This window comes from Nicotiana attenuata, chromosome 12 (genome assembly GCF_001879085.1).
Source record: "Nicotiana attenuata strain UT chromosome 12, NIATTr2, whole genome shotgun sequence".
Lineage (NCBI taxonomy): Eukaryota > Viridiplantae > Streptophyta > Magnoliopsida > Solanales > Solanaceae > Nicotiana > Nicotiana attenuata.
Window position 1 is genome coordinate 25,175,208 of NC_032000.1, and position 15,656 is coordinate 25,190,863.

Consider the following 15,656-nt stretch of genomic DNA (forward strand, 5'->3'; position numbering starts at 1 on the left):
TATATATATATATATATACACACACGCTCTCAAAAGGCTAACCAGGCTTTTTCTTCTTCTTCTTACCGGACATCTGTGTTAGGTAGGCCCAGGGATCACTGATTAGTCGAATGAGCCCATCTCTCTGGCCTATCATTTGTTGGTTGATCCAGCTGACGAAACAACCTAGGAAAGGTTGTCAGCCTACATAACCAACTTCTCATACCAAGGGAAGAAGGTATCAGATCCCTGTAGTTCGAGCCCTTTTTTTCCGGTTATAGAAAGAAACAAGATTACAATCTTTTACTATGTCCCTAGTCTTGGTGTTTTAATTTATTAATTGACCTTTGACTCACTTTTTCTAGCTATATAGTGCATTGATTCACGTTTATACGATTTTTTGATCGTGTGCTTAAAATGTTAGGTAAAGGATATTTAAACTTGAGATTTCATTGCTAAGTGCCACCATACATGTAACATTAAAATGCTTTTGTGACTCACCAACTTTTCATGGTGAAAAAGGGATTTAGGTGGGGTGCAATAGTGAAAAAGAAAAAGGTAAAGAACAATAGTGGTTTTATGATGTAATGATTAGTCGAGTTTCTTCTATTTAAGGCCACAATCAATGGGCTAACTTAGCACTAGCTTGTCTCAAGAGCACACTAACTATTATCAGTTTCAAACTCTGAGAAAAAATGCAGTGGGATGAAGCAATCCATGGGTCTTAGGAAAAGATAGGCAATTAGTTGGAGTGAAGGACTTTTAAATGGCCTTACTCCAAATACAATTTGAAGTTTGTTCATACTTTGCCAATTTCAAATGCAGCAAAAAAGGGAAGTGTTTATGGATTGACGATAATCACACGAATAGCTAAGGATGTTGGCAAAAGCATGGCGAACCGGCAAGTCACAAAACGGCAATGGACTCCGTTTTGGAGTCTTTCTTGGCTTTTTACTTATTATTATATCCAGTTTTCTGCTTTATTTGTAAGTCACGTGCAGTGTGTATTTAATATGGCTTATCAAAAATTTATAATAGAGTTGTTAAGATTGTCATAGATCTCTTTCTCTTGAGATGTTGTGTTGATGTGTTCTTCGGTTTCTATCTTGGAATTGTGTTTGTACTGTCTCAATTTTCAAGCATATTTTCTGGAAAATATTGTTTAAACATTAGTGGTGATGACTAAAATCATCAATTACTTTATCTGCTACATTTAAATCATGATTCATGAACATATGGCTCGTCCGATTCTGCCATTTTGGTATCAGCTGTTCATAAACTCACAACTTTCAGTTCAAACCATATGTATACAACAACAACATATCCAGTATTATCCCACACTGTGAGGTCTGGGGAGGGTAATGTGTACGCAGACCTTACCCCTACCTTGTGAGGACAGAGAGGATGTTTCTGCTAGACCCTCGACTCAGGAGTTCAAACCATATATATATACATATATATAGCCTCAAGCTCAGGGGCAAATTATGTAGTCTGCCTATATATATACACACATACTCGATTTGCAAATTGTAACCATTCTATGCGCATCAAAATCACGGTTCCGTCTATGTTCATCCTGTATAAAACATTTTAGATTCTGTAAAACAATTGCGTCGATTCAACATAATGATGATGATCATACAAGTTCACTACCACGAGTTTTCAAAATTAGAATTAAAGTCTGAAGAAACCTAAACTACTCATAGCTTCCCTAAGGTCGCATGAAACATGGATGGTAATTTCTTGGTATTTCTTCAAACTATGTATAATTCTATGTATTAGCAACACAATAATTTCCATTATCACAGGAACGATGGTATTGTTAATATGGTTAACGCTGATTAAAAACTTTAACCCCCCTTAGTATGTGAATGATTCGAATTTCAAATGAAGGCTAAAGGATGGGCAAAAAACAATAAGAAATTAAAAGAGATGGTGGCCGGTGGGAATTGAACCAATGACCTCACAAAAACTTTGAACGCCTAAGCTATGGTTTTGGGCTGTATCTAGGGGATTCAAAACATAATATATAGAGGTAAAAAAATAGATTTTGCCTTTATATATAGTATGTAATTTTTCGGCGAAAAGGGTTCGGGTGAACACCCTTCCGCCCCCTAAATTACCCCCCCCCCCTCCCCCCCCCTAGTATGTGAATGATTCGAATTTCAAATCAAGGCTAAAGGCTGGGAAAAAAACAATTAATCCAATTGCAAACCAAATAGGACTAGTATTAGAGTCCCTATCTCTCATATTTTAGTGTGATCAATCAAATATTCGCATAGGGTGAAAATTTTCACACATTCTACCATAATCTTTATCCATTCAATCCAATCACTTCACAATTTATTTAATATTTGATCCCTGAATTATAATCTTCCTTTAATTTTTTGATAGGTAAGCAAATTACTGAATTATAATCTACCAACGGATTATGCTATAAGCATACCAAACTCCATTCATTGTGGATATTTCATGCTTAAACGTTCAATATACACCAATGGCAGCTAATCAAGAATTTGCTTCATCATTCCCTTTTTTTTTTTTTTTTCCTAAAATAGCAGAATGCTGTACAATTGTACAGTTCAACTTTTCAACTCCAAGAATACACAAGAACTATCTGTAATGCTACCTGCTCTATATGGACAAGTACCAAAAATAGAAAGAATGACCAAAAGAAATCTGGACAAATAATCCAGTTCAACTTCAGTTTTTCCACAAACCTTTTCTGCTTTTCAGGAGAGATACATATAACAACTCGTTCCAAGTGTCCGGTACTCCTGGCAGGCACCAATGACTGCAATCTTGAGCGTGCTCACCCGCCATTTGTTCTTCTACTGTGTTATACTCCTTTCTGTATATCGATGGGTGACCATCTTTTCTATAGTCTGTAAGCCTACTAATGTTCATATAGATGACAGGGGTCGTCATATTATGAAGCACGTGATGTAGGACTTTCATCTTTGAAGGGTACTTTTTCAAATAAGCCTTCTTGAATATTGGTTCCGTTTCTTTATGGCACTGCCCACCTGAGTTCCATGGACCTCCCCTGTGTAAAACAGCATAAAACTGTTTATGATCATGGATCAACAAAAGGAGAACAATCGTTGTAACAAGATTGATGGCATGGTAGTTTCTACATGAGACAACACCATCAGAGAGTACATGTAAATGAAAGAAAAGAAGTCAGGGGAAAATGTGCTAGCTTATTTAATTTTGAAGGAATCAACATATTTTGCTACTAGTTGATCTTTCGAGTGATCATTCTTCTACGGCCAGTAAGTTTGCAGTCAGCACAAGTACTCGACCATCTCACTTGACAACATATACCTTTATCTAACCAAAAAACAAGACTACTAGCAAAACAGGAGAGCATCATTTTTAGAGATAACCTTCCCAGACCTCTCTCGAAGTCCTCATCCCACCGAAAAGACTATGCCTGTCATCAGACGATTTTCCAGCATAATCGGCCTAGGAATTCGTTGAAGTCTTCCATTCAAAATTTTCATCTTCAGGAGATTTGCTTTTAATAGGTAAAACAGATTTAATGTCTGAAACCAGCACAAAGTAGGTATTGGGCTGTACAATAATTTTATATCATCCAGGCTATGTCTCGTTCAGTTACATCTTCCAATTTACAGTCCCACACCATCGAGCCAGAAAATGTAAACATTAAACTAATGATTAACCTACAACGAATTAGCCAGTAATTTACTAAATTTCCTATTTATAAGATGATCTAAAACTAAAGGTTTTTAAAATCCCACACTTATCCCTGTACCTACATCTATGTTGCTTGGACTCTTCGAAAATGTCGCCAGGTGCGTGTCGGACACTCCAAAAGTAGTGCATTTTTTAAGGACCCGACACAAATGCGGCAGCATTATAGAGAATCCGCGCAACATAGACCTACATACGAATCTCTAACCAAACTAAAAAGACTCTTGTAAATCTGCAAAGACCGAAATCTAACAACAGCCAAACCTTTATCCCAACTAGTTAGTATCGCCTATATGGATCCTTTGATTGCATGGCGTTATGTTCTTTGCTACGTCCACATTGATTCTATTCTTTAGCCACCTCTGAAACTTGAGGTGGTTCTGTTAAATGCTACACAACATTTTTGGTCCTTCGATGTATGGAAATATACCATACAAATATTGTCCAGCCCAGTAACCTCGGGACTTCACTAATTTTCACCCTAATATTCACCGTTTGCAGTCAATTAAGAACTGAATACACAGTTAATACGTTGTTGGTCAATCCAAGCCACAATGTCAGTGAAGTGTATGACTCCCGGCACTTGGACAAAAGGATTACAATTCAAATTGTTCACGCCCACTTCCAAATAAGAGATTCCTTAAGAAAACCTCAATACCAAAGGAATGCAACATGTAAGTTACAAGTAGAATTCCTGATCATGACATCATTAGAGTTCTAGCTAAATTAACATGTAAGAAAGAATTGTACCTGAAGTGAGTGGCGGAATACCCTCTAAAAATAATTTGAGTTCTGCTTCCATCAAGGTTCTTATCCACCCACCTTGCCCAAGTGGAAAGCGCTCTCTTGTACGCCTCTAAAACCTTGAGCCTAGCATGCACATGATTACCTTCCTGGTAGTAGTCTTCCCTACAATCCCAGAAAGAGCACAACTTTACATATTTCAACCAACAATGACATGCAATATCCAGCTTTTACAAAAAGAAATAACAATACAATACAGCTCCATAAAGACGAAGCTTTAGAAACAAAATACAGCACTAACCCTCTGGAGGTTTTTTCATGAGTCCACCAATGACCAGTGTTAAAGATTACAATATCGGCGTCACTATACATTGAAGTAGTCTTTTCCATCAAATCCAATCTTAGTGTCTCGAAAGAACCATTCTTTCCCTTAAAAGCTGATTGTCTGACCAGAAACGGTGAGCTAACAAAGTCCACAGAACAGTTATAATCCTGCAAGCAAGTCACAGCATATTAAGATGACAAGGAAACGGAGTTAGCAATTCTCAGGTCACAGAAAGATGTTAGATAAGTCTTGCCTCAAATCTGAATGCATAGAAGCCCTTCTTTTTGAATTCATGCCTTCCTGATATCTCATAAACTCGCTTTTTGTCTCGGATACTGTGGCGAAGAATGCAAACAAGGGACTCCCACATGTTCCTATTCAAAGAATCCCCCACGAAAACAAGCTTTTGCCCTCTCAATCTCTCCAGAAAATCAGTTGCATTGAGGCTAGTAAGTGAAGAAGTAAAATAGTTAATTGACTAATATAACTCAATGAGTAACATAGACTATCTAAATCAAATAAGTTCCAGTAGCAACGTGACTAATACCAAACGTTCAATTCTGGAAACAAAGAAAAAGTCAAATTTTGAAAACCATTTAAAACGACGTCAAGTTTGGCAATAGTTGCATTTTACCAAAGGCACCTGCTTGCATTTCAAAGGGAAATACTATTCATTAATCTCAAAGGTGCGCTCTCAAACTTCAAACAAGATATAGTCAACAAATATCAGCCCTAAGAAACTTACAACCAATTGAAACATACTGGATCAACTGATCAGAAAATACATTATAGTGTTTCAAGTAGCATCGGAAATACACGGTTCTATGTTATGTCTTAGGTATTTCCACAACACTTGTTCTGCAAGTTCAAGGCAAAAAGTCAAATTTGAAGTATCACCTTTATACATTATAGCAACATCCATGATTGAGGGTTTCTAAAGCCTAAGTTCTAATTCATAGACAATATCAAATATTATAACTGTGAATAAGACCTTCACCAAGGGAAGGATTATTTAGTAGTTACTCTTACCTCGGTATATCACATGCATATGGCTGCCATCTCCACTTGATATACCCATCATCTGGCCTTCTATTAAGGTGACAATCAAAATCTCTATCAATAATGGGACAAGAACCCGGAGGATAATATGGCTTCGTGTCATCTCTAACCCATTCGCCATCAAATATATCACAATCCCCATAAAAGTCCTTGCCGCGTCCAATCAATGATTTTCCATCATTTGAACCAATTCCACCATTACGCTCCACAGATACACCCCCTTTACCTTCAATCACTGCAACTTTTTTTCTTTCACCATTTGATCCAACAACATCCTCAACATAAGTAGGACTGCCCACATTACTATTTACAGAACCAATATCACTAGCACCAGAAAAATTGGAAAATGTGATATTTCCATCAATGTGTGACCCATTCAATTGAGGGGTATTCTTGGTAATCCCTGATTCTTGAACAACAAAGCTTCCATTTTTCACATTCTCAAAGAAATTCCCCACATGGGTATTTCCCCAAACTTCCCCCTTTTCCCCCAAAACTGTTCCTTTCCCAGAAAAATTGGAAAAATTCCCACTTCCATCAACTTGAGAACCATTTAATTGATGACTTTTCTTGGTAAGATTTCCATTTTTCACAATCCGAGACAAGTTCCCTTCATGTATGCTTCCTTCAATTGTTCCATTCACTACTAAAGAATAGTGAGAACCCTTAGAACTAAGACTAACACTAGTAGTACTAACATTACTAGAAGAAGAGAATGGCCAAGAAATGAGGGTACTTTTATCACTATAACTAAAACCACTAAAAACAGGGCTTAAAAATGGAGACTTGAACGAATAATTGAACAGTAGAATACAAAGAAAAATGAAAGAAGACGCAAGAAACAAACCAAAGCCAGAAACAATTATCTTCCTTCTTGGAGATGAACCCAAGTATGAAAATTGATCAGAAAATGAAAGTTTCTTTAAGTCCATTGTAATTTACAACCAGTTCAAAGAAACCCCATTTCAGAAAAAGCGATTAATGGAAGAAAAAAATGTACTCCTATAAGTTTCTTTGTAGAGTACACCAATTAGTACAATATGAACAACAATTTTTCTCTAGGGAAATTCGTAGATGCTTTTGGAAATTACAATGGAATGGAGAGGAATGATATTCTTGGGAGATTTGGAAAAAGGAAAAAAGAAAAAAACATATGCGAGGGTTTTATTGAAGAGGCAGAAGATGATAGGGTAGTGTTGTAGAAGAAAAGGTTTCTTTTCTCTCTCGTTGTGTAAAGGACACATGGTGAAAATTACATGCAATCTTTGACTTGTGGGGTTTGAATTACTAGAGAATTTATTTTCAAATAAATTAAATCTGAATTTCAAATTTATTTCTTTCATTCTCCTAGGCCACTAGTCTTTTCAATTTGAACTAAAGTCATGTGCACCCATCATCATGCCATAACTCAAATAAAGAGGATTACGGTGGTGTTACTTTTCCTAATAAGAAATGGTTAATTAAGAGTTAAGCTATTTGCACTAAGAGCATAAAAAGTGAAAATATATTTTGGTCTTGAAAGGGCACGTACGTACAGTCAGATTTCTCTATACAACACCCATATATAACAACACTTTACTATAAAAGCTAAGCTTTTCTAAAACCAATTTTCATGTTATGTTATAATATATCTTCTATATAACAGCACTTCGCTATAACATCCAATAAATATTCGGAACAAACTAGGTTGTTATAAAAATATTTGACTGTACTCCCTAATAGCACATTTATGATAAATGCTTTAATTCTTAGGATATGTGGTGTTATAGCACATCAAACACAATAGGAAAAAGATCAAGTTTTCCTCATTTTAGAGGGCGATTACTGTTATAGAATAAATTATGAAGGTCGTTGTAGTTTCATTGGAGTCAACTACAGTATAAAAAAAATAAAATAAAAAAATCAATAGCTATACCGTTCTAGTGCTATTGACAAAACTGTATTGGACTATAAATATAGTTTTACCAATTAATTGGACTGTAGTAGAAAATCCATAATACGGATATAGATAGAGAAACTTTCAGAAACCACTATGTATTAGTGGTTATTAGCTAGTTGTAGCTATCATTTACTATATTACTTCCTATAGCTATGTTTTCAGATTTTTTAGAGTGTATTCGATGTATTTAAGCTACTGTATTCATGAATACAGTAACATTTCTAGGCGTGAAACAGGGGATTACAGCTAGACAGATTTTTGTATTCGACTGTATTCATGGCATGAAACATGGGATTACAGCTGGACAGATTATTGTATTCGACTGTATTCACGGCGTGAAATAGGGGATTACACTGTTTTTAAACGGAAAGTGAATCAATTAACATAATAGACTCCTAATATAACTCAACAAACTCAATTATAACACACAAATTTTGTATTTCCAGTTATAAAAAAGATTCTCAACTGAAAAACACCCCAAAAACGTAGCAATATTCAAAGAAATTATGTAATACATCTGAATACATAAATTATATTATTAAAAAAACATATGAATACATTCATGGAATATAGCGAGACAGTGAATACAATGAAATACATAGAATACAGCGGGATACATTGAAATACAATTAAAAAAAAAAGACAATGAATACAATGAAATACATAGAATACAGCGGGATACATTGAAATACAATGGAAAAAAAGACAATGCATACAATGGAATACAACGAGATATATTGAAATATATTAACAGAAAATTCAAGTTGCTCAGCCCCCAACTCCGTCGTCTTTGTTCAAGAACAACCCTAACGTCGTCTCGTTGAAGCAGCATCAGTATCCAATCCTCGCTCGCCGTCACCGTTGCCTCCGGTTGCCGACGATTAGCACGTAATTACCAGATTGAAGACAAAGCATGTGATGAAGGGGAGAAGAAGAAACTTAGAACCCACTCTAATAGACTGCCTCCATCGACAGATTCTTCTCCATCTTCGGAGGAGAAGTCGTGTTCTCCGCCGCTTATCAAAAGTAGAAGCAACAGAAGCCGAAGTCCAGTTCATCTTCAGCCTTGATCCGGCGGAGGAGAAGACATCGGAAAGTAGAGAGAGAGAGAGAGGGAGAATAGATATGGGGTAGGGGATAGGAGAAATTTGAGGGGATATGAGAGAGAAAAATAATACAAAGCTTATTTTATGGCTTAAGGGTAGGATGTGACCATAAATAGATATTTGGATATAAAAAATCAAAAGGTAACTATGGAATATAATTTTTTAAAAGGGTACTTTTTTAAAAATAATCAACATTTGCTATAGGAGGTAACTAATCCATATAGATACTACAATCAGAAATTAGAGCTTCCCATCTAAAACGATGTAAGAATATACAAAAACAGAATACCAGAGTGAGACTAACCAGTTAGGATTTAGTTTTAGGATGCTAGTGGTTATCTACTGATGCAGGGCTTTATCTGCTGGTTATTATTGTACTTCTCATCTATTTCGTATTTCTTATATTGCTGTTATTTTATTAGGATTCTATTGATGGTACTAATATATTGTCTTTTTGTCCTTCTTGAGCCGAGGGTCTCCTGGAAACAGCCTCTCTGCCCCTCGAGGTAGGGGTAAGGTCTGCGTACACATTATACTTCCCAGACCCCACTTGTGGGATTACACTGAGCCGTTGTTGTTGTTGTTGTAGAATACCTTTGGTTACAATACTACATACTCCTATCACATTATATTCAAAACACTTTTCTCGCTAATCTGTTTTGAGAATGATATTTTTTTATATTTACAAATTATTTGATTATAAATAATAATTTTATCTTTAATAATTTGATTTCATTACCACAAAAAATATGCTTAACACATTTTTAATTATAAATTTCAATTCATTTAGATTTGTACTTTATCCCATGTGAAATGGGACGGATGCAGAACAAGACTTAAATTACGTTTTTAGCAAAAAAATTGTGACCGACCGACACATTTTCCTGACGAAATGGGATTTCGGAAGTTGAAGAAAAGAAAATTTGGAAGGATAATTTGGTCATTTAAAAAGGTGGAGGGCATTCTGAAATTTGACGCCGACATAAATCCTTGACACGTGCCTACTTTCGGAAATGTACTTCCAAATATAATGAGCTTTGCTTTATTAGGTTCCCTTAGCATGTGCTTCCTCTTGGATCTCAAAACCTAATAAATGACCCAATTTGCTCCTCTTCGATTCATTGACGTTTACAGATTTTCCTTCTTTCATTCTTTTTTCCAAAATCCTAATTATTTGGCACTTTTTTTTCGTTTATTAGGTATCAATTTCATAGACTTTTAAAATTAATAGATTTATTTAACTTATTTTAGTTAAGTTTAGATATTTCGAAATTGTAAAAAAAAATATTGAAATATTAATCAAATTTTACTTCCTTGCAATCTCAAGAATGACATGTAAAGTATGTAGATACACAATAGTATTTTTGATGAGTTTAACTTCTTTATAATTATGTTAAGTTGACCTACAACAACGGATAACTATTTAAAGTAAGTATGATATTGTGAAATAATAAATCTGCTAATCTACTATTACTGATTAAATTAATATTAATAGTGTAAAATTATTTTCATTGTCAGCTAATATATATTAAATTATTTTGTAATAGTCATATTCTTTTGGCTGAAGTCTGTGATATGACTTCGTTTATGTTGGTTTTCACCTTTTTTTTTACCCACTTACAGGAAATGGCCTTTCGGCCCAATTTATTTGCAACTTGTAGCCATTATCTATTTCCATTGCATTTATCTTTCCAAAACAATATTTAATCATAGCCTTTTTATTTTTCCTTCACTCTATCCATTGCATTCCTTTTCATCTTTCTTTCATTCTATCCAATGCATAGATTTTTTTTTCATTACCATTTTCATTCCTATCCTCTTTCTTTCTATGTGTCTTCTTCGTCTTCCTTTTATCTTTTTTTGGTTTTTTTTTCATTTTCCTTCCCTTCTCTATCTCTCATTTCAGATCTATATTTTTTTTCTTTATTTCTTTTACTTCTCACTGTAAAAATTTGTTTGAGTACCTGAAAAAATCACAAATTTTTTCAATTCAATTATTAAAAAGATTTACTCAATTACGATGCATGATACAAGAGTGGCAGCAAAAGTCGTGGGGTTTTCTAGTCAAGCTTCTTCTTCTTCTTCTTCTTCTTCTTCTTCTTCTTCTTCTTCTTCTTCTTCGGTCATAATAGTATTTTGTGGGCGAAGAACTTTTACAGTGAGTATCGATGGTGGGTCTGGATTTAATGGGGTAGTTGGATGATACTTTTATATATATATATATATATATATATATATATATATATATATATATATATATATATATATATATATATATANTCAGTGTAATTTGTGTATTTTTTATATATTGATAGTCTGTTTTGTATATTTTTTGTATATTGACAGTCCGTTTTATATATTTTTTGTAGTGACAGTCTATTTTGTATATTTTTGTATAGTAACAGTCTATTTAGTATATATTTTGTATAGTGACAGTAAATTTTGTATATAAGTATATCTTGTATTTTTCAGTGTATTTTGTATATTTTTTGTATAGTGACGGTCTGTTTTCTTTTTTTTGTATATCAACAGTCTTACTTGTATAGTGACAGTCTATTTTGTATATGTTTTGTATAGTAACAGTCTATTTAGTATATATTTTGTATAGTGATAGTCTATTTAGTATATTTTTATATAGTGACAGTCTATTTTGTATATATTTTGTATAGTGACATTCTATTTAGTATATTTTTTGTATAATGACAGTTTATTTTCGTATATGTTTTGTATAGTGATAGTCTATTGTATATAAATTGTATAGTGACAGTCTATTTTGTATATATTTTGTAATATACCAATATTCAAATCTATTATCAGCGAAAGAAATACATAAATATCCATGTAAATATATACTAATGGTGGGCCTGAAATTATGATTCCCATCAAAATCAACTAATGACATACATGTGAAAAAGGAAATTTATTTGGTGAAAACCAAAGGATTTCCCTAGCAAAGAAAGTTAGCCCAGAAAAAAAATGAGGCAATAACAGAGAGCTTGAGATTTTTATTCAAAGGTGGTTGCCTCTTTCTCTTTAGCCAATGATTTTTCTTTTCCACTTTTAAAACAAATCAACAGCCCTTGAATTTCTGAAAATACGTGTTTCTTCCCGTCTGAGGCTTTGCAGATGTTAACATCCTTCTTAGAAGGTGGTTAAATTCTCTACCGTGCTCTTTAGTTGTCTATGATAATACTTTACAGTTTTAACCCCCAAAAAAAAGCGAGCTTAGACATACATTTTTATGCAGCCACCTAAACATTCATTTACAGTTGGTATATCCTTTCTTTGTAAATTTGCAAGGTCATTTAGTCAAATTAGCCCAAAAATAAGTGTTTTAGTACCGTATTAAAATTTTAAAATATATTGTTAAATTATTTTTATAATGTAAAAGTAACAAATTTACCTTAGAATCACATTGAAATGCATTAAATAACTTTTTGCAGTAAAAAAATAACTAAACAATTTTTTGTCATAGAAAAATACTTTTGTGACTTTGAAGCATTAAGACAAAGTTGAGCAAAGATGTTTTAGACATTATCTTATTTAATTTCATTGTAGAAAATTACAAGAAGGTCTATTCATTCTTTGTCGGACAAATTTATATAATTGAACCGCTTGCCGAAGGTAGGTCTAATTCCGAGAAATGGCGAGGAAGAGAGAGGAAAGGGAGCTGGAGCTTCAATTGGAAGATCAGAAAGCCAGAAAGCAGTACTTTTGAGCTAGCCACTAGAATTACTTTTGGGCTATTAAATGTGTATTGCAATTTTGGGCTACTAGATGTTATAGGTTTGGCCCGAGTGGCTATAAATGATATTTGCTCAATATACAACGATAAAGAAGGTCCAAAGAGGATCCAACTCAAGTTTCTGATTAGCCTAATATCGAGAAACAATTTTTCCCCAAATAAGCACATTCATTTCCCAACAAAACAGTAGATGAGCAATTCAAAAACTTAAAAAAAAGAAAAGGGATGAGAAAGGTAACGAGCAAAGCAGTCCAAGGGGTTAGGGTATGCAGTATGCTAGATATGGATGAAGTGCAACTTTTGTGGGGAAATAGCTAGAGCATTGCCTTAGACACGATAATATGAGGGGATTATTGCATATTTACTAATATTGATTTGTTACATGGATAAATAATCTTCTAAGTTTGTGTTCGTTAATGTTAACTGGGAATTCATCTTGCTTTCTTTTGTATTGGACTAAAATCAAGTAAATAAAAATTAAAACATGTTTTTTGCATCAATGAAAATGAAAAATTTAATCTTATTTTGTAAGTTGTAGATCTTCGTGGGACGTTCTGTTAAATTAACAATTCATGGTGTCCAACAAATAAGGCCATGGGAAAATCATCTTTATGGCTTTAAGTATCAGAACATCATATCAAAATTAATGTTTAGACTTTGGGTTGGCCATGAGCTGAAATTTCATAGTCAAAAATAGTTACTGGCACAACTTATACTGGCTATTCCGGCTTCTTAGCCCATTGACACAAATTAACTCACGTATGAAATAAAACAATAAAACTTTGTAACAATAACAGCTTGTTTGGATGATTGTTACCCATCATTTCATAATGTATCGTATTGTATTGTATTATTTGATAAATACAATGTTTGGATATATCGTATTGTTTGGTGTTGTTTCATGATATCACGTACCAGCAATATGAAGAATAAATTTGCAATATTATTAAGAAAAATTATGGTTCAGGGTAAATTTATTATATAAAAAGGTAGGGTAAATGATAAAATAAAATTATTTAATAACAATGAAGGGTGAGATGAGAGAAAAAGACAAGACAACGACGCAACCATACCAAATCGGTTGTTACGTAATGCGGCACATTTCGTCGTTACGTGACGACGAATTTAATTAACAATACGATACAATAAAATTTAAGTAACGACAAAAACAAACATCGTATTTAAAGTAATAATACGATACAATACAATAACTAACAATCAAACAAGTTGTAAGTCAATAACCATGTTTTCAAGTTTATCTCCAAAGGACCCAAAGTGTTGTTAGGACTGAAAAAATCCCGTGTCATGCGGAATCTAGCCAAGCAAACCTTGAACGACGATAAGTCCGACAACAAAAGAGAAATATACTAAAAGACACACAAATATTTAACGTGGTTCGATCAATTGACCTACGTCCACGACGGAGATGCAATCCACTATTATAAAAGAGAGTACAAAATATCGAGAGAACAACCTCACGAAGAGGCAAACACAAGTGACACACTAACACTTGTCCCTTAAAGTTCTCCCCCTAAACACGACTCTCAAACCCCATATGGCTACATTATGGATGCTACTGAATGAGAAGGACGAACCTTCAATTTATAGAACTCCAGACCTTTTCCTACAAAAAAAAGGGACTAGCCAAATATGGAAGAATTATATTTTTCTTCTCGGAAAAGAAAAACCCAATTATGGTAATATGTTGTCCTTTCCTTCATGAGATAGGAAAACCAATTATGGTAAGAAAATCTGGATAAATGCCTAACAATTCTCCCCCTTGACATGAATTTTCTGATAAAATAAACTTGATCCACCTTCTTCACATAGCCTTCAACAGGCCGCATCTCCAAATCTCCGCCACAAAGTTTGTCTCAACGTGAGTAGTACTCCTGTCAAATTTCTCAAACAAAAATCATGATATCATCAAATACGTTGCGACTAGAACTGAATCCGCCAAGATGAACCTGTCTTGAACCTCGCTCTAATACCACTTGTTAGGACCAAAAAAGTCAGGTGTAATGCGGAAGCTAGAAAAGCAAATATTTTTCAAAATGGAGGCGAATATGAGCAAGATGGTATGTTTAAATGGGAGAAATTATAATATTTGGAGAAGCAAGATGAAAGACTTGTTGTTCGTGAAGAAGATGCATCTACCCGTTTTTTCAGCTCATAAACGCGAGAGTATATCCGATGAAGATTGAGATTTCGAGCACCAACAAGTATGTGGATATATACGACAATGGGTTGAAGATAATGTTCGCAACCATATTGTGAACGAGATACATGCGAGATCATTGTGGGAAAAGCTAGAGACTCTTTATGCTTCAAAAACTGGGAACAACAAGTTGTTCCTGCTAAAGCAATTGATGACCTTTAAATACAAGGAAGGCAGCCCTATCCTTGATCACATAAATGATTTTCAGGGCGTCCTTGGTCAGCTGTCTGGAATGGGAGTTAATTTTGATGATGAGATACAAGGACTTTGGCTTCTTAATACTCTGCAGTCTCTTGGGAAACTCTTCGTGTTTCTTTGACAAATTCAGCTCCTGGAGGTAAGGTGACCATGGAATATGCCAAGAGTGGTATGTTTAACGAGGAAGTAAGGAGAAAATCTCAGGGTTCGTCCTCACAAGCAGATATCTTGGTTACACAAGACCGGGGGAGAGATAGAACAAGATACTCAAGGAATAGAGGTAAAAGTAGAAGTAAGTCAAGGTCCAAATAATATAATATTACATGCAACCACTGTGGCAAGAAAGGACACATCAAAAGGTTTTGCCGCAAGTTGAATCAAGATATTAGAGAAGGAAAGAAAGCTGAAAATAACGAGAACAATGTTGCTGCTATTGTTCGAGCTAACCTTCTTTTTGCTTATGATGAAAACGTCATCAATTTGGTATCCCATGAGACGAGCTGGATAGTAGATTCTGGAGCTACCTCACATGTCACACCAAGAAAAGATTTTTTTCTCATCTTATACTCCTGTTGATTTTGGAATGTTAAAGATGGGCAATGCCAGTGAAGTTAAGGTGTTTGGTG

At 34.4% G+C, this 15,656-nt stretch overlaps 1 protein-coding gene across 1 annotated transcript; it reads right to left on the reverse strand.

Moving 5' to 3' along the window:
* LOC109235463 (protein trichome birefringence-like 2) lies at positions 2,415-7,077 on the reverse strand. Its single transcript, XM_019401579.1, has 5 exons — positions 5,795-7,077; positions 5,019-5,211; positions 4,742-4,932; positions 4,447-4,605; positions 2,415-3,025 (listed from the first exon to the last, which is right to left on the reverse strand). The coding sequence occupies exons 1-5, from the start codon at positions 6,754-6,756 to the stop codon at positions 2,683-2,685; spliced, it is 1,848 nt and encodes a 615-aa protein (XP_019257124.1). The 5' UTR covers positions 6,757-7,077; the 3' UTR covers positions 2,415-2,682.